The sequence below is a fragment of the Anabrus simplex genome, chromosome X (genome assembly GCF_040414725.1).
Source record: "Anabrus simplex isolate iqAnaSimp1 chromosome X, ASM4041472v1, whole genome shotgun sequence".
NCBI lineage: Eukaryota > Metazoa > Arthropoda > Insecta > Orthoptera > Tettigoniidae > Anabrus > Anabrus simplex.
The window spans coordinates 127,985,913-128,007,094 of record NC_090279.1 but is presented as its reverse complement, the minus strand read 5'-3'; the positions used below and the strand labels follow the sequence as shown (position 1 = coordinate 128,007,094).

Below are 21,182 nucleotides of genomic sequence, written 5' to 3'. Positions count from 1 at the left end.
AAAGTCAGTTTTTTGCTGTCTATGTATACGGCGCTTAAACTAAACGCTAGTCTTGCATGTTCTTTTATTCTTTTCAATGATAATCATGAAAATCATGAAACATTTTACATTTTTTCTAAAATGACGAAACTCTTATGTTCAGACGATATTTCGATATGGTTTCGCAAACACATCGTTGACATACTGCTAGCTAAATTTCAAGCATTTGAAGAAGGAGCGAGGAATAAGGCACTTGAAAGTGTTTTACATCTTCAAATTAACGTGTGCAAATTTGACCCTTTCAATTCAGGTAGGCGACACATTAAACTTCCTCCAGCGATTGTAAATAAAAGAGCAGTCATCAATATTCAGATTAACGATGATTATTGCTTCTTATGGCGCATTGCCATGGTCTTGAAACCAGCAACACGTCATCATTCAAGAACTTCTCAGTACAAGGATATGTTTATCCAGTTACAACAGACATTAAATTTTGAAGGTGTTTCTTTTCCTATGGATTTAGTAAACACATCTACGTTTTCCTTTCCTGTATACGGTGTTGACGGAGACCGTATTGTAGTGCCACTTTAGTCCGCTTCTCCTCCCAAACAACATCATCTTCATCTTTTATACGTTTGCAATGAAACCACAAGGCACTACTGCTTTCCCGTCTGTTAAACTCTCATCTTTCAATACACCATTGTATTTGTGAGCGATGTTTGCAGTACTTTACGACACATAGTTTGTTAGCTACACATGTCAATAATTGTACAACACATCCTGCCGTAAAACTTGTTCTGCCAACCACGGAAAATGCAGAAATAAAGTTTGAGAATTATTATCGACAGGAACCGGTTCTCTTCACGGTATATGGAGATTTTGAATGTTTTGCTGTTCCTTTTCAATGTTGCCAACCCGACTTGAGCGAACCTTACACGGATTATGTGCAAAAGCACACTCCGTTTTCAGTAGCTTACAAAGTCGGTTGTTCGTACGATGCATCTCTATCTTTTTTTAAGATGTGTCGAGGCGAAAACTTTACGGCATGGTTTTTCAATGAATTGAAGGAGTTGGCGGAACGCGTTCATGCGCTTATTTCGCAACCAGTGCCCATTCAAATGACGCTAGAAGAAATGATTTTGCATGATGAAAGTGATAAATGTCACAACTGTAAACAGCCCATTATTTCCCCACAGATTAAGGTTAGAGACCACTGTCACTTCAACGGGAAATATCGTGGACCTGCACATGATTCGTGCAATCTTTTATATCGTGTACCTAAATTTATTCCATGCCTTTTCCGTTACATCTCAGGTTACAACAGTCACTATATCGTTCGTGAATTTGGGCAATTAAATTGTACAAAGTTCACTGTGATTGCGCAAAATCATGAACGGTTTGTTTCATTCAGTTATCTTGTAGGCGATATTAGCATTCGCTTTCGAGATTCCTACAAATTTATGAACTTTAACTTGATACACTTGTAAATGGAATTTCCAGCGACGACTTGAAGTACATTCGTGAGTATTTTCCAGATCCTGAGCAATTTATACTTTGTATAAGGAAAGGGGTTCTGCCCTATGACTACATTCAGAGCTTTCAAACATTAGAAGAAACAAAATTACCTCCTCAGTCTGCATTTACATGTGTGTTAATTGAATGTAGCACGCCGTCACTCAGCTCATCGTCATACGATAAGCACACGGTATCTATTTCTGATGAAGACTATTTGCATGCCTGCCAGGTGTGGTCAACGTTTCAGCTACAGACCTTAGGTCAATATGCTGACTTGTATTTGAAGATAGATACACTTTTACTCTGTGATGTGTTTGAGAAGTTTCGTAAAAGGTGTTTATCTATTTACGGATTAGACCCTTGCTCTTACTACACAACACCAGGTCGGTCGTGGGATGCGATGCTCAAGTTTACCTGTGTTCAACTTGATCTTCTAACGGATGTCGACATGCTTTTGTTTTTTAACGCGGCATTCGCGGCGGACTCGTTTCGCTTGTCAACGGGCATGCCATCGCGAATAATCCCTACCTCGACAACTATAATCCAGAGAAAGAAGATTCTTACCTGATGTATTTCGATGTCAATAATCTGTATGGGTGGGCCATGTCACAGCCATTACCGTGTAAAATTTTTGTATGGCTAACAGAAACTGAAATTCAACATTTAAATGATTTTGAGGCTGCAAAAGATCCTCATCGCGGCTACGTGCTGGAATCTTCTCTTGCATATCCTTCTCATCTGCATGATTCACATTCTGACCTTCCTTTTTGCGTTGAAAAAATGCTTCCACCTAACGATACGTCGAAACACACTAAACTGCTAGCCACTCTTTTTCCGAAAAAAGCGCTATGTTATTCACATATAATGTCTTGTTCAATGTCTCGAATACGGCTTACAGTTAGAGTGTATTCATAGTATCGTTGCGTTTAAGCAGGAAGCATGGCTTAAACCGTACATGTATTTGAATACTGAACATCGTCAACACGCTACAACAACAATTTGAGAGTACGTTTTTCAAACTGATGAATAACTCGATCTACAGCAAAAGCATGGAAAATGTACGCAAACATCGCGACATTCATTGAATTAATCAGTGGGATGGCCGGTATGGCGCGCGCAAGTACATCTCAAAACCAAATTTCAAAGGCTATCATGTTATTGATCGCGACCTTATTTCTCTTGAAATGAAAACAGCAGAGATCGTCTATGCCAAGCCAATTTTTTTATTTGGGAATGTCTATACTTGATTTTTCAAAATTAAAAATGTATAATTTTCATTATGGATTTGCAAAGCAACAATTTAGTGATCTTACACTTTTGTATATGGATATAGATAGTTTCATTTATCATATTCGGAAGACAGACGTCTACGATGTAAAGCGAAATCATTAGCAATACTTTGACACTTCTTTCTTTTCCCCTAGTAATCCGTTTAACATTCAACCGCAAAACAAGAAAGTCATAGGGCTTATGAAAGATGAATGCGGCATGAATATCATGACTGAGTTGATTGGTTTAGCACCAAAAATGTAAGCCTATGACACTATAAATTCGCAGTCTGTTAAGAAAGCCAAAGGCGTCGTTAGCGGTTTACACCTTCAACACTATCGCGATGTACTCACCTCTAGAAATGCCGCTTTCTGTATTAAAAAAAGGATTCAATCACGTAAACATCATGTGTATACGATCGAACGAAATAAATGTTCATTGCTTCCTTGCGATGACAAACGTGTATGGGATAGCGATTCCCTTACCAGTGTTCCATGGGGGTACAGCATCAACTAAAACTTGTACATACAAAAATGTACAGGAACATTGTAAGGTAAATCTTGTACATATAAGAATTGCATCGAGAAGCGAAGAAGTACACAAACATCACCACGACGAATGATTCAAGATAGAACTTGTACACACAAGATGTAAATAAGTAAAGAAGAAGAGGCTGTATGTCAAGAAAGAATGTGTTTAGCAGATTCGTAAGTATGTTATCTTCTCAGGGAGGCAGCTTAGTAAGTATGTTGCGAATTATTTTTTCTACACAGTGTTTGATTCTAGTCTCACAATACAGTATTCTGAACATCATCTATAGTATGTAATTCTAGTTATAATATGTATTGAACAGCAGTATGTGTACAAGTCTAAACATGCACAATGACGTCATCGCTGCAGCACGTGCACACTCTTACCTCGACGTCGTTACAGTAATGCATGTTTAAACTTGTTCGATAAAGCTATGCCTTGACAAAAAAGGAGAAAGAGCAGCTTAGTATGTATGATGAGAAAGGATTTTTCTGAACAGGGTTCGATTCTAGTCTTGCAATGCAGTGTTCTACAACATCGAACTACAGTATGTGATTTTTTATTCTCAACACTTGTTGGAGTATGTTTGAACAGTTGTATGTAGTCAAGTCTAATCATGCACAATGATGTTATCGCTGCACACTCTTGCCTTCGCTATGCATATTCGATAAAGCTATGCCTTGAGAGAGAGGGAGAGGAGGTAGAAGTTGCGGAGGAGGTAGGGGAGGTGGAGGAGGTAGCTATAACAGCCACCGTTATCTTGCGCTAATTAGCATTGGGAAGGGCATCTTGTCGTAAACTAAGGATAGTCTCCTTCAAGATGGTAGATGAGAGGTTAGGTTCGCGTATGCACTAATATTTAATGTTGATTGCGAACGGATTTTTTTTCAAATTACCCGCTACTACATTTCAAAGGTATGTGCTCTGTTGATTACAGATGGCAGCTTGTCAAATTGAATTTTTCAAATTGTCCGACACCACATGTTAAAGGTATGTAGCTAAAGAGGGCAGCACGGTGCTCTGTTGATTAATGATGGCAGCTTGTCAAATAGAATTTTTCAAATTGTCCGCCACCACATGTTAAAGGTATGTAGTTAAAGAGTGCAGCACGGTGCTCTCTTGATTAAATATGGCAGCCTGTTAAATATAATTTTTCAAATTTTCCGTCTCCACATTTCAAAGGTAAGTAGCTAAAGAGTGCAGCACTCAGGTTAGCGATGCAAGATGGCTGATGACAGCTGTCAAAGAAGCAATTGGGTTTGTAAAGCACGTGAAATTTGCCGCCACCGCATTTCAAAGGTAGGTAGCTAATGAGTGCAGCACTGTGCTCTCTTGATTAAAGATGGCGGATGACAGCTGTCAAAAAAGTACGTGGATTTGTAAAGCACGTGGAATTTATCGCCACCACATTTCTAAAGTAAGAAGCTAAAGAGTGCAGCACTGAGGTTTTTGATGCTAGATGGCTGATGACAGCTAACGGAACTTTTTAAATTGCCCGCAGTTCCGTAAAGAAGCACGGTGTTCTGCTGATTAAAGATGGCCGATGACAGCTGACGAAATTGCTCCCTACTACGATAAGGATAGCAGCACGGTGCTCTGTTGATTAAATATGGCGGATGACAGCTGTCGAAAAAAAGCACGTGGCTTTGTTTACCGATTCAAATCACGCGCTACTAAGGGTTAGTGCCGTAAAGAGGGCAGCACTAAGGTTACCGATGCAAGATGGCGGATGACAGCTGTTAGAAAAAAGCACGTGGCTTTGTTTAACATTTCAAAGGTCAACGATGCAAGATGGCGGATGACAGCTGTCAAAAAGCACGTGGATTTGTTTACCGATTCAAATCTTGCACTAGTAAGGTTAAGTTGGCAGCACTGAGGTTTAGCTGGAAACGTGTTAAAATCTTGTTCTAATGCCAACTTGGGAGATTTCCAGAAGTTTACTATCATCCTAAATGATTATGAACTTTTATTAAATTAATTAATCACATTACTAATTCATCTTACATTTGACAATGCCTTAATTGTTATTTCGATCATCATTGATGTAAAGTGCATTACGATAGTTTAATAACCATCAGTTAAATGTTTATGACTGACACTTAATGTCACCAATTATTGCATTATAATATATTATAATTTTACATCATGGGTTATTAACTTTTCATTTTCTTGGAACATTCCAATATAGCGGTTCCATTATTGTATCGTGGTTGCAAAGTTGATCACTGAATTTGAAATAATTCTGACGGCTTGGGTTGGAATATTTCGGACTGTGTGACGTGGTTAAGAAATGGCGGCAATACTGATTGTCCCTTGTTTCACTCTATTAACTGTCGGCCACACATCTGATACGTTTTCTTCCTCCACTATTTACGCTATATAAATCGGAGTATTATTCCCACAAAATCATCTGTAACTTCTGATAAATAGCCTGTAGTGACTAATAATACAGAGCGCTAACACTGAAATACTTAGAATGGCGAATTTGCATTGGCTGAGGTATTTTGATGATTGTCTGTCTGGACGATTTCACTTCATTTTTACGGGTTTCACGAAGGTATTTCCAACTTCTCTCTTCGTTGCTCCGTGGTTCCCTGTCTCGCAACCAGCGGAAAATACCCACACGTCTGGGTGGGTTTTCCTACTTTCTACGCTATCTAGTGCACACTGTTGAGCTGTTTTTCGCCGAGATAATTGTTTTATTGTCCCCAACAGAACGTGATTTTAAGAAACTTGTCTGGCTTAAGGATATTCTTTGGCGGTCTTTATCAAAATACTGCTGTAAGAGCACTGAATTTCGCTGTATGGAAAAATTCACATTTTTATATTCAATAAAGTTTTATTATGATCAAATGAGGCTCAATTCGTTGGGAGCAGAAGGTTAACATTTACCTGGATTAATCTGTGGTTTCGTATATAATGACAAACTACGATGGTGTGAGAGGTTTATATTCTTTATAAAGTCGTTGCCAGGTGTCTGTACAATACGAAAAATCACGTGTAATTTTTTTTTCTGGTTACAGTTTCAGTTTCCCGGGTGCTGTAATTATGAATATTGTGCTTTAATTGATTTCAGTTTTCAAGCTAATGAAGCAAGGAAGAATATGGGTAATTGCATTAAGAAGGGAGAATTTCTTGCCTGGCAAGCATTCAACATTATGCTCGAAGCATTTCTCACCGGAATGTTTTCATAACGAAGCTCTTGATGTGGGAATTAAAATTAAGCCAAATTCAGTACCAACAATTCTTAATTTCCCACACCACACTTTACCAGCAGGATGTTTCTTTTCTTCAGCGGTTCCTATTTATAGGCCTATTTCAGATGTGGCATGCGCATTAGTTATAATGTGCTTTACCAAGCCGAAATTAGTAGGTGGAGTGAAATTTCACCTGTGTTGCTTTTTATGTATCCCTTTATTATCATGATCATTATTGTTGAAGCAGCATATTATAAAAGACTCATATACAACCAGTGCCAATTGAACTAGTGTATTGTGTATTTTCCGACTGATGATAAGTGAACATTTCTTGTTACCTGTTTATCGTTTGCTCCTGAGAGTTCATCTGGTGGCGCTGTACGCTACTCGTGTAGCTGTGTTTGCGCATTGCTTGGTGTAGATATATTTCAGTACACCAAGAATGGTAAATACAGTTTTTACAGCTGTTTGTGAAAGTTATGAAGTGTTTATTTTAGATGTCATTCTCATTAATATTTAAAATTAGGCTGCATTTCCTTATGAAGAACTTTCAAATGTTACCCTCAACCATTAATCCGAATAATATGATGCGGTAATTGGAAAAAATAAATGTCCCTTATATTATAATAAATAATTGACATTAAACAACAAATACTTACAAAAATACGATCATAATGAGATTGTAATCTATGGTAGGTCACTTTCAGGAAGAACTTCCGCTCTAAATATCCATTTATGTCCACGGTTTTCATTTTAATTTACGCTTAACCAGAGCAGCTAAGTAAGTACCTCCCATGTTCCGAATTCATGACCTTTTCAAATGCCACTGTTTGACAATTAACTATATATCCCCTCAGAACCTATTTCGAATCCCCGATGATCTGATAATGATATTGGCCTCACGCTGCAACATTCACTGTGTGTATTAATGCTCTGAAAGTAGCACTGAAGTATAATTATAGGTGATTCGTCGATGATTGAAGTTGAAAAATAATATCGCCTTGTCCACAAAGTGTAATAATGTTCAATTAACAATATTTTATACAAAAAGTCATGAAATATGAGTATCGGTGGGTACACCTGTCCCGCTCATTTAAATCATGCGCATTGTAGAACGACATCTTAAATTGAAGATGGCAACAATTAGTGCAAGAAATTTGGACTTCTCCCTATAGATGTCTCTATTAAAAAAGAACTACTAAAATTCTGAAGATATTTTTCCGTAGGTTTTCTAAACTGTGTTGATTATGTTTTGTGTTGTTATGTTCAAAGGTTTACTACACTTCTGTCTCTGACCGCCGACTTCCAATATTGACCAATAGGAAATTTATATATTTATTTCAACCAGTAGGGATTTTCATGTACCTATGAAAATTATCCAAAACGAATTGGGGGTTGTCGGGCTTTACCCCAGTGTTTTCGGGAACCTTCTTCTTGAGTGTATAAGCTACCCATTTTTCGAGCCACTTTGTTTTGCTAATCGCTCTGGTCTAGTGTGTGTGTGTGTACAAAGGAGGCGGGACCTCGCCAGTCGTCGAGCATCTACAGGTAATGACAGTCCATCCGTATTAAGTGAAAGCTAACTCGAAGGGAAGGTTTCCGAATTTAACCATGTAACATAAATTGTTAAGTTCTACTTCTAAAGGAAATTTCTAACAGCTGTATATAACTTAAACTTCATTAGGGAATAGAGAATGAGTTACTCTCTCGACTTCCATCTCATGTTGATTTTGAGGTGTCTAGAATTATGTAACCTTTTCAATCTATAAATTCTGTGACGTAAAGATTTTCTCCAGCTAGTCACTTCAGTAGTTAGCCTCTGTATCGTCGGGCCACGAGCCCAACTAGTGTTTTCAAGGAGTTCGATTGTTCGCCTACATTTCACTTTGATTTTGGGCTCATAACGTTAACCTGTTGTGTAACTCAAGTAACTGTACAGGCTGTGATGTGAAGTATGTATTGATGGCCAGACAAAGTTAGTAGGTAAACGAGCGTGCACTGACGTAAGGTTTGGATGGATAGCCAGAAAATATTACTTATTAAATTAAGCGTGAATGTAGGCATTTTGCTATATCATTCAAATAACATACCTTATTTCATTTGAGATAAATGTTCGAAGGTTATGGGTAGCAGTTTGTTATGACTGTTGACCTTGAGCATCTGTGTACCTTCCTCACACCTCGACCCCTCTCTGACACGCAGGAGTCTGCTAACCCTTGACTGATGGCTGTTGCGTTATAAAACAATTTATTCTTGTGGATCACAACTGTGATCAGTGCGACCACTAGCGTGACTTCTTTTGACTTTGTTCGTTTCTTATTACAGTGTCTAATCTCAGTTCCTGTGCTTATATAAGCACCGTGTCATGAGTTTATTGGTATATAGGAGCAAATTGGATGACTGTGAGAAAATAAATATATGAACCAGACATTGAGGAAGGTAATGGAGGGAGTGAGTGAGACAAATCACAATGCCAGTAATTTTTCAGGTGTCTCTTATAAATGCACACATAATAATATTACACTGTACAGAAAATAGAGTTCTTTTCACAATGCACAATCATATTCATTGAATAAGTAGCACAGAACAGCCTCATATCACAAAGAATGTATGGATCGCAATTGTGATCCGCGCGACCACCGGAGAGTTAATTCCAAGTATTAATAATAAAGATGATAATAATAAACATATGTATCGTGTTACCTCAAGATGGAGTTGTTTACCTATAAAAATTATATTCGTACTTCCTTTGGACATAAAAGTCTTATGGCAGGAGATCATCCGAAATAAGTCGACAAATGTGTAACTCTAGCAACTGTACAGGCTGTGATGTGAAGTATTGATGGATGGCCGGGAAATGCTTCCAGGAAACAGTACAGGCTGTAACGTGAAGTACGGATGGATTGCAAGACAATGTTACCTAGCAAACTTGCAGGCTGTGATGTGGGGTATGGATTGATGGCATAAACTGTTACCTAGTAACCGTGGAGTCTGTGATGTAAGGTATGGATGGAGGGCCGCAAAATGTCACCTGGCAAACAATAAGGATGTGATTTTAACTATGGGTCGATGGCTGTAACTGCACAGGCTGTGATGTGAAGTATGTTTGGATGGCCAGATGATTTTACCCAGTAACATTTCAGGCTGTGATGTAGGCATGGATGCATGGCCAGGAAGTATTACCTACAAAATTGAAGGTTGTGATGTGAAGTATGCGTTGATGGCCCGCGAATGTAACGTGGTAACCGTGGAAGCTATGGTATGAAGGATGGACGTATGGCCAGAAATTGTTACCTACAAGACATGAAAGCTGTGATATGAAGTATGGATGGATGCTCAGACTATTTTAGCAAGGAACAGCGCAGACTGTAATGTGAAGTGTGCATGGATGGCCATCCAATATTACATGGACTTGCAGGCTGTGATGCAAGGTATGGATGGATGGCCAGACAATATGCAGTAGTAACTGTGCAGGCTGTGTTTTGAAGTATGAATGCATGACCAGACAATGTTACCCAGAAACCGTACAGGCTGTGTTTTGAAGTATGAATGAATGGACAGACAATGTTACCTAGAAATTGTTCAGGCTGTGTTGTGAAGTATGAATGAATGGACAGACAATGTTACCCAGAAATTGTTCACCACAGGGGGTGTGACCCAACCAGGCCGTTAATTCTGCCATTAGACTATTGCTATGCCAATGAATGGGCAGACAATGTTACAGAGAAACTGTGCAGGCTATATTGTGAAGTATGAATGAATGGACAGACAATGTTACCCAGAAATTGTACGGGCTTTGTTGTGAAGTATGAATGCATGGACAGACAATGTTACCTAGAAATTATACAGGCTGTGTTACGAAGTATGAATGCATGGCCAGACAATGTTACAGAGAAACTGTACAGGCTGTGATGTGGAGTATGGTGGAAGGTCGGACAAGGTTGAACAATAACCGTTTAGTCTGTGATGTAAATTGTGGATGGCCTGAAAATGTAAAGTCCGTGTTGTGAAGTATGGGTGGATGTCGAGACAATGTCACCTAGCAACCATGCAGGATTTGATGTGAAGTATGGATGCATGGCCAGAAAATGTTACCCAGTAAACATGAGGCTCTGGCGAGAAGTACTGCTGGATGGCTATAAATAGTTATCTGGTTACTTTGAACGCTCTGTTGTATTGTGCGGATGGATGCCACAATGTACCATCTATTAATCTTTCAGGCTGTGATGTGAAGTATGAATGGATGGCCAGAGAGTGTTACAAAGAAACTGTACCGCCTGTAATGTAGAGTATGGAGGATGACCAAAAATTCTCACCTAGCAAATGTGCCGGCAGTGACATGAATTTCGGATGGATGGCCAGAAATGTCACGTAGTAACCGTGCAGGTTGTGATGTGAAGTATGGGTGGATGCCAGCCAACTTTACATAGTAATTGTACAGGCTGTGATGTAAGATGTGGATGGACGGCCAGACGATGTTACCTGGCCAACATGAAGGCTGTGATGTGAATAGTGGGTGGATAGTCAGACAATGTTACTAAGATGCCGTGCAGACTGTATTGTGATATATGTATGGACGGCCAGACATTGTTACCAAGAATCTGTACAGGCTGTGATGTGGAGATAAGATGGATCGTCAGACAATGTTTACATACAACCATGCAGTCTGCGATGTAAGATTAGAATGGATGATCGGACAATGTTACCTATCCACAGTGCAGGTGTCAGTGTCAATACTGGTAAGTATGGGTTTTAAGGACCACTCTACCGCCCACACGTCGCACAATACACGGACACCTTACACACCACACCTCAATACGGTAGCATAACAGCCTTCCTCTGAGGCCTACGAGCAATTGTTCAACGCCTCACCGCTAGAACATTGATCTTAGTCAGTCACGAGACCGATGATGGGCGGACGTGATTGAGAGACGTACAGAGCGAAACTTTGATTTTCCTACATAGAAACGTGACACCAGTTTTAAACAATTTGTAGGCGGAAAGCTCAAGACGTGTACTTCATTACAAACTGAGCTGTTATTAGTTCTGAGGAGATGTGTTGCTTGCAGAGGAATCTCGCAGAAAATACCGTTTGCTATTTAGCGAAAAAGCAACTTTGAAAGTATTTAGGACCTGTCTGCTGTTTATACATTCTCTGTTCCTGCGGCGGACAAGGTTGGATTCATAAAAATTAATTGTTTCCCTTTAAATAGAAATATGTAACAATTCATCACAGCGACACAAAGACCCCAGATGTCAGAGATTATCTTGTGAAGAACGAAAATGAAGGCTAAAGATCGAGACCGCAGCCCTGAGGAGCTGCTTTGTTATCCGGCTCACCAGACCGCCACCAAGAGTCGCACAGTAGATCCATGCAATTTTTCTCTCTTCAGAATATCGCAGTTGTTTCTGGGGTCGCTGTTTGCTCTTGGTCGGAAGTTGATCCTGTTGCTCCGCAAAGCAAGATCATCTGCTTGTCTTCAATTAGGAGGTGTGTCTAGACCTACAATATTATAGACGATCCCGCTAGAAAACAGCTGTGTTCCACTGAGAGTAATAAAATCCTTGGTTTCCAAGAGACTAATGGTTCAGGGCGGAGCGCTAATATCACCACCTGTGTCATGTGGTGTGTCGTCTTTGCTGGGAATGCTGAAAACTTCAGACTCGGACATTCCAGAAACCGAAAAGGCAACAGAGTGAGATTCGGGGCGTGACTGTAAATACATTAGAAACTGCTTCCGAAAACAATGATGTGCTTCAGATAGAAGTCACCGCCTTCGGACACGTTAAGCAGAAGTTAAAGTGAAATATCCGTCAGATACCGAGTTTTGTGGCTGGTTAAACCTCTGTCCGAAATGTGTCTCTGATCACAGTTCCCCAAAAACCACCGTAAAGCTCTACTTCGGTATCTGCTCAAGATGAACCATTTTCAGAAGAGCAAAGTAACATTTGGCTGTAAATTCAGATTCACTAATTCTTCAGTGACAATCCGACAGAGACCTCACACTGAAAGTCAGTGCTGCAGTAGAAGACGCTGGTTTTACTTTTGTTACAATAACGACACACAACAATCTTCCATCTGTACTAAGCCTGGAAACTCTGCTTCATGGGGTGGTGGCGGTGGTGCTGGGGGTGGAGGTGGTTATAATTTAACCACCCTCTATTAACACTAAACAGAAGTTAAACTGATAATGTCGAAAAATGAAGGTATCAGAGAAAAAAGACAAGGGCCACGAAGGCCTTGAGAATGAAAGACACCGCAGGCCCCGATACCTAATACCTAAGGGGTCAGAAAAGAACGAGTGTTGACCAAGGAAGGTCGGGTAAGACAGATGAAAGTGCGGAGCGTTGCTCAAGTAAGTTGAAGCAGTGCTAGAACTTAGCTAAGTGTGCAATGGTCGTCAACCAACGGTCCCAAATCAAGAACCTCTAGGGCTCCTTCTAGTATCCTCTTACGAAAGGCAGGACATAACTTGGTTGTTATCAATCGCCTCCACTGACAGGGGGTGTGACCCAAGAAGGCCGTTAATTCTGCCATTTGACTATTGCTATGCCAATAAAAATTGAAGAGTGTCCTTTTAGTGTCAGACGTACATTGCCCCGCAGAAGCTCAAGAGGCTGTAGCAAAGCTGCAGAGTGGAAGTCTGTTAGCTTACTGATAGAGAACCATCCTAAACCTAGCAATATTCAATGTCAAAAAGACGGTACAAAATTCCTCTAACGAGAACATTGCCAGAGTTCAGTCAGTGGAACTGTGCATCTCAGCACCGGCTTACTCAAGCCTAACCACATCAACCCAAAGAGGAAATATAATTCTCCCGCATGACCACTGTCTGCCTGAAGGTCAAGGAAAGGCTTCCTCATGTTCCTCAAGGCTCCATGGAACCAACTGAGTCAGTAAGTGGCAGGAAAACGGAACGACAAGACCAACAGTTCTAACTTCGTTTTTTAGTAGAAAAGTAGAATTATTTCACCTTTTTCATCAGTGAACAACACCAGCCCTCACTTTGGGAGTCCTGCAGATTTCAGTGATGCAAGCAAATGATTAGGAAATTTGCTGAATTTAGGTTGTGCTACTTTTGACTTGAAACCTGAAGTACGTAAGTCTTCTTGGATCCCCCGTAGGTACACTGGAGTACTTTCCAGTTGCGTTCCTTCCCTAGCTCTTCAATGTAACGCAGTCTCAGATAACATCACCACAGCAAATGGATGGCGGTAACAAAGACAGTCCGAAGTGCCGGAACACGGCCTACCTCATGGGAAAACTGGCCGTAATTTTCCAAACGCCAAGTGATCGCGGGTCTGTTGAAAACCACGCTGGGAATTGCGACTGCGGCAGAGCAAACAAGTGTTTCCTCCTCCGGCATCTCTCGCAATTAGTCAGATGACCAAACATATAGCAATTAAACACCTACGGCCTAAAGGATTCGAGATGGCAGGTATAGTATGTGTCTTCCGTGACGGCACATACTCCATCATCGCAAGTGTGGGCAGAACTCCCGCGTATCGTCGGAGTACACAATTCACCTACTCATCTCCATCTCCCGTACACAGTTCACCTACTCATCTCCATCTCCCGTCACTTTCGGCAGGTATGTTCAGTTTTGGCCATAAAGCGCGAGGTTGTGGCACACCATCTCAGGCGTCCTTCATGGAGGTGGGCTTGATGAGTGCAGCAAAGCCGCTCCTGGGCCGTACAAATGCATAACCATTTGAGTGACTGATCAACAGCATATGGCGTAAGGGCACTGGGATTCCAATTCTCAAGCCAGGTAAAGATTATGCCCAACAAATGGCCTCTGAAAGCTGCCTGTAGGGATGGATAATGGAAGACTTTTCCGGGCCTTCGATGAGCGAGGTTTCTTGACCTGTGTGACGGTCTGCCGTGGATCACAATTCAGGAAGCTGCTCCTCGGCAGTAGCACTCAGTCGCCGTGTCTTATTTTTACCTGGGAATGTCTTAGAACGGTACCTGGTGGTGTTTTCACCATAAAACAGACGGGATTGCGGGGACTTCATGTCCCTCATGCGTTTTCCGGTTCGTGTATTACGTTCAAAATCATGGAGATCTTAACTGAATGCCGCTCTGTTCACAGTCGTTCCATCGCTGTGCGTAAACTGTCAGCTCTACATTTGAGCTCAGACTGATGACGGTCCCTGAGTAATGTGTCGAACGAGTCGAGAGACAGTAGAGAAAACCACAGTTGCACACTTCTATCAACAATGGCATGAAACCTCAATGCCCACTACATATGCCAGATGGCCTTGTATTTTATAAAAGAAGGTAATCCATTGCATGTCTCATAACTTTGTTGTTTTTAAGGGAAAGCTGAACTTTACGTGACTGATGACCTTGCTGATTTTCAGGGAAGGTAGAACATTATGTGTCTGGTGACCATGTTGTTTTTAAAGGTTGGTAGAACAGTACATTTCTGATGACCTTGTTGTTTTTAAGGGAAGGTAGAACATTACATGTCTCATAAATTTTTCGTTTTAAAGGGAAGGTTGAAAATTACGTGTCTAGTGACCTTGTTGTTTTAAAGGAAGGAAGAACATTATGTGTGTGATGACCTTGTTGTTCTTAAGGGACGTAGATAATTCCATGCCTGATGACATTGTTGTATTTAAGGGATGGTACAACTTTAGATGTCCCATGACCTTGTTGTTTCTAACAGAATATAGAATATCAAATGTCTGATGACCTTGTTGTTTTTAGGGAAGGTAGAACATTACATGTCCCATGACCTTGTTGTTTCTAACGGAATATAGAACATGACATGTCTGGTGACCTTGTTGTTTCTGAGGGAGGGTAGAAAATTACATGTCTGCTGACCTTATTGTTTTTACAGGAAGGTAGAACATTATATATCTGATGACCTTGTTACTTTTGAGGGAATGTAGAACATTGCATGTCCGATGACCTTGATGTTTTAAAGAAAGGTAGAATATTATATGTCTGATTACCTTGTTGTTTTTAGGGAAGGTAGAACATACACGACTGATGACCTCGCTGTTCTGAATAGTTTTCCTGTAGTTAGTGTTGAAACAGGAGAAAGAACGTCACGACTTATTTACAAGTATCTTTATTATATATCAACACTGTACATGAGATCTGTTCACAGCGGGATCTCGCAGATGAAGGACTGGAGTTGTGTACAATAGTAGTTCATCAGCAGACCTGTGCTGACAGCAAGGGCGCACTTCCCATCAGCCCAGTTATCCGGGTAACCAGGCCTCCACCAACTGCTGAGAGCAGGCTCACCTGGAACACAGGACACAAGTGTCGTACACTCGATCCATAACACTTTATCTTTCTTCAGATTATCCCAGTTATTTCCGAGGTCACTGGAACACCCCAGGCTCATTTTGGTTTTCGCCTCAGATTTACCGCCAGATGGACTTCCTGACAACACGCGCATTTCTGGATGAAAACATCAACCCAGTATACAGCGGGATTCGAACCTCAGCCTTCAGGACCCCCAGTAGATATGGGAGTTAGAAGAGCATCCACGTTATCCCCTGTTTGTCGTAAGAGGACACTAAAAGGTCAACCACTGGATCTCACTTGAGACCGTGGTTTGACGACCACGGTTCCTCTAGCTGAGCCTGGCATTTCCCCACTAAATTCTTGTCAGGCTACTCTCTCTTATCTTTCTTGTGCGACCTCTCTGGGTCAACACTTGTTCTAGTCCGACACCGACGGCCTTGGGAGTCTTTCATAACCACGACAGTCGTGGGGCTTCTCTATCTTTCCGGTACCTTCAATTTTTAGAAGTGCCGGACCGCTTCTGATTGGTGTTAATAGAGGATGGTCTCCCAGTGGTATTCCTATTAAAACGATATTCACTGATGTTCTACTTGACTGCACTGTTAAGCCACCAGTAATCTTATTCTAAAAATAATTTCTATTGACGGCAACAACTTACCACGTGAGCGGTTCGTCAAACTGGTATTACATATTGCTACCATGAAGTCAACCAGGTCCGTGTAAATGAGATCGGAATATGTTCACAGATCCACGAATTGGAGCGATGTCAATTTTATCTACGCTTTTCACAGGCAGCTGAAGCACTTTGTGGAAATTTATAACGAAGTCTTGGATGTTATCTCGTGCTCCAGTTATCAATCCGATAACTTTGATGTTACGAAGCTGGTACTTCATGTCGATACGCCGTGTGCTGCCAGTCAACTTCTTCCTGCACCTGTACTCTATTACGTGCATTCCCACATTCTGTTCCGCTCTTCTATATTGAATTGTATTCCCTATCATTACGCACCGCATTATTTCTATTCTGATTTGATGTACTTATTCTTACAGTTCTATTAATAAATAGTCTGTCCCTTATAAGACACAGTCATCGCTTTCGGTATATTTTCAACATTTTCAAGTTTCGTAATTCTTATCCGTGTGTTTTGAGGTTGCGACAACATTGTTGTTTTATTTTCCCGATAAGTACGACCCCGTGGGTAGGGACCGTAGAATACATCCATGGTATTCCCTGCCAATCGTAAGAGGATAAAAAAATGCGCCCCAGGAGCTCTTCATTTTGGAGCGTGACTTAGTGACCGTGGGGAAGTTAGCTGAGTCCTGGCATTACTTCCACATAATTTTGTCAGACTCCTCACTTTCATCTATCCTTGGTTAACTCTCGTTCTTGTCCGACCACGGCGATATTACATTTTCGATACCTGAGGAGACTTTCATCTCCCCCTTCCCTTTCTTTAGCCGATACCTTCATCTCTCGAAGTGTCGACCCTTTTCATTCTTTTGCTCCATTAGTGGATGGCTGCCCAATTTTAGTTCCTCATAAAATACAAACACCACCATACCACCACCCAAATATTGAAAATAGTAAGAAGTAACAAATGCCGACATGAAATATTGACCGATCTGCCTCAGAGACGATGAAGTCTTGTCGCTATAACGTACCACAGTGGTTCGAGTGATTGAATAGGCCAGAGAAGAAGTTGAAGTACATGCTGATGCTCCTCAAACCAAGATCAAATCCACTATGCCTGGAGCACTGTCGTCTGAAGAAGTTGTGGCACTGCCTTGTTACACATCTGCTGACCTAAAATGTCCACTTAGTAAGAATCGCGCCGTGCTGTCAGAAACTCACAACATTATAAACGACTAGTGCTGTACGACAAGTAATTGGAAATAAGAACCACACATGTTAATGTATTTATGAAACAAAAGACAGATAGTCGTTGCCCCTGGAAGTACTGAACGTTGAAAGGCATAACAGTCTATAATGATAATGTATGTATGTATGTTAATAGTCTTTAATACATACTATGGAGATAACATGGTTTGCATAGTGCAAATGATCCATTCACTGAGAGATAGTATTTAACACTTAACAGTTCGAGATCTTGTAATGTGTAACTGGTGCCAATGATTCCCGTTTCCTCAGTAACTTTGTGTAAGGCAACAGAAGTGCCGTTGTAGCTATGTACATCATCACACGAGGCAATCACTTCGCAGAAATGAGCGTCTGTCTATAACTGTGGAAACATTCTCATTATTTCAATATTGTCCTGAATGACAAACAAAATAGGGATTTAATACATGAAAGATCTAGCCAAGGTATCCTCACAGCCACCGATCTCTAGCACTTGGCGTGCTGGTAGCACCTGGATATCGTAACGTGCCCTGCTGTGTTCCACTGAGTAACATCAGAGATAAACAAGACTCCTTCGTGCGATGGTTTTCTAGGAGGTTCCTTCCCATCTGTAATTTTTCTACTTTCATTGAGGACGCCCACTGACGAAACTATGCCCATCCCGATCTGTCACCCGTAGTGCACATTTTATAACAGACACAAACATATCTAAAGTCAATACAAACCAGTGAACCACCTAAAAGTCAGCCTAAGTGCAGCGATGAGAATCGTAATTGCGATGAACGAAATACTCAAAGGCACAGTGCAAATATCACCCCCAGTGGAGTGATAGTGTTAGACCGTACTTGTTGGTAGCTGCAGGGAACAAAGTGATCCGAAAAGCGCAAGTCGCAGACTCAAAGAGAAACGGAGATTGTAGTAGCTGCAATAAGGAAGCTGAAAAGACAGCGCAGTGAGATTTACAACAAATTCGAGCACTTTCTTTTATTATAAATGAGAAGAAACGGGAAGTAGATGGCTTCAAATATCACAAAAAATATGAAAATTCAAGCGCACCAGAAAGTAGAAACTGCTTCGGGAGTCGATGATGTGAAGGTGAAGAGAGCAAGTACATATGTATCGATTAGTTAACCTGAGGTCAAGTGAAGACACCGCGGTTCACGTCTAGACGTCATCTGTTCAGAAGGAAACATTTCCGGGATCAAATCACGGAGACTATTAGAACAGCGAAGTTGGCTTTGGTCGTCTTACTATCGACGATGTCACTACTTGGTCTGAAGTTCAGGAGGTTCCGTAGTCTTTAGCAAGGATGTGGATGATATTGCCACACAACTTTCATATGTCGTTGAAGTGTTAGCATCTCAATTTGTAAATTACTGTTCACGTTCGAGTACAGGGAGACAACATTGAGTTCTTGGCGATCATGACGAAGTTAGGAACACTACGTATCTATTATACTTTCACGTCGAGACATGCTGGCACTTTTAATTAATTAATTAATAAGAGGATACAAATGCACATAGGGAAGTGTGGGTGTTCATTCTCTGGTTTAATATAGTAGTGTTCTCTTGCGATTCCTGCAACAGAAGGAGTATTATTTGTCACACAAACTACACGAAGAGTCCTTGTTGGGTTCATGGTATTTCGTATTCTTGCATATTCTGTGGTGGTATCCACGTATCGCCAGACATGTCAGTGCAGAACGCAACTCGTGGTTTCTTCTGTCCATCCTCTATCAATCATGGCGTCAGTAGAGTAGAAATTTTCGTCTATTTTCATCCGCTTGTCTCGTCGGTGTGTCAATAATTATTCTCTTGACAGGTTGATGGCAGCATTAAGTGACATCTCAAGTCTTCAATGAAGAAGGTGTCTTTTTCGAGTTCATAGGGAAGCATTCAGGGCGCGTTTTTTGCTATTCCTAGGGCTCATTTTAGGAAGCGATCTTTTACTTTTTCTATTGTCTCTAGAAATTCCTAGATCAGTTCCAAGTCGCACGTGATAATTGGTACTATTCTAGCGCTGAACAGAGTCATAGCTCTTATCGCTCTTTCCCTGATGTGGATCCTGTATGACGTTCCTGATGTCTCTAGAGTTAGTCCTAAGTACTTGTTCCTAGTAACATCTTGTCTTCGGTCGGTAACCTGCCCCTCTTCGAAAAACCATATGTATACTTTTTCCTAGTTCATGACGAATTTTTTGTTTTCAGTTCAAATGTTCGGTTTGTTTAAGGTCTCTTTAAGGTCATTTTCTGTCTGCGAACCTAGGACCATGTCATGAGCATACATATAGAGCGACACTGTTTTCATATTTTCAATGGACTTTTCTGCGTCAGATGTGGGAATGTTAAACAGGAGGGGACTAACTGGGTCACCTTAAATTACTCAATCTGTTTGAAGGATTTCTTTTGATATACGTCATTTATCTCTACATTGTTTTGTGATAGGAGTCTTCCTATGAGTTTTACAATTGCCTTGTCTTCTGTCATGGAGTCCATACTGTTCTTGTCCAACATGTCGAATGTGAAGACTGTACAGTATTTGCCCTTGGGGTGTCTTAAGCCACCCAGATGTCTTCTTGTAGACATTTTATAGCCTGTGAAGGTGATCGTTTCCTTCTTAATCCGAAGTGATACTCTTATATTTGATGGCCGGTGCATATCTCTAGTCTTTCTGCTATTACACTGCAGAAGACTTTGAATATATTATTCTCTAGAAACAATCCCTCGGTATGAGTTTCAGTTGTCGCCTTGTCCTTTCCTTTATATAATGTCTTTATTCAGGATTTCCTCCAGTTCTCGGAGAATTTTCCGCTTTGTAGACATTTGCTGAACTATACGACTCATATATTTGCAAGGTCTGATTGCGATGATCTGAAGATATGATTACATTATTTACATCAATAATTTGAAAAACTCAATTACAAAACACACCAAGGAGTTTCTCAGCGGAAGTTTACGAACATTTGGTCTGTGTCCACTGTGAGATGCATTCGGTACATCTCAAAATCTGGTTTCCGTTTTGTCCTCACAAGAAAGTTCTCAGCTCACACAATAGAGAACACCTCTCCCCACATCAGGGAGGCCATCCGGCTGTGTGGCCCCACCAGAGAGTAGAGATGACCTCCTGATTGTCTCGGGAGGATGTACTAACCAGACAAGTGCTGTTTTATCCCCAACGGAATTGTACATCGCCTTTGAGTGCAAACGGTAAGAACAAGGCCACACATTCTACCAATCAGACATGAGAAAGTCTGCGACAAAACGCGGGACTGCGTTTCTGCACTTGAGACTGAGATAAATCAACATCTTGGAGGTATATAAAGTTCTGGCTCTGATGTAAATGAGACCTGGTAATCTGGCAATCTAGAAGTTGCAGCTTGTTGCCTGTGAGAACTGTTGAAGTCTACGAGGGCTCCTCAAACATTTTCACGTGTCAAAGTAGTGACATTCCTGCTCTGGCTCTGCTCAGTAATATCAATCAAGGTGATAACGGTGGTACGCGTATCCTTCTAGCTAATTCACAGCGATAGATATCCTGAAAATGAGACGTACGGTCGTCATCGTTCA

The 21,182-nt window shown here is 40.9% G+C and overlaps 1 protein-coding gene across 1 annotated transcript in view; it reads right to left on the bottom strand.

The window, feature by feature from the left end:
- Positions 1–15,558: 15,558 nt before the first annotated feature.
- The window catches only part of LOC136886548 (hemolymph lipopolysaccharide-binding protein-like), a 42,193-nt gene continuing 36,569 nt past the window's right edge, over positions 15,559–21,182 (bottom strand). Inside the window, exon 6 of the mRNA XM_068230498.1 lies at positions 15,559–15,753. Coding sequence (XP_068086599.1) covers positions 15,608–15,753 — 146 coding nt within the window. The 3' untranslated portion in view covers positions 15,559–15,607. The remainder of the gene's footprint in view (positions 15,754–21,182) is intronic.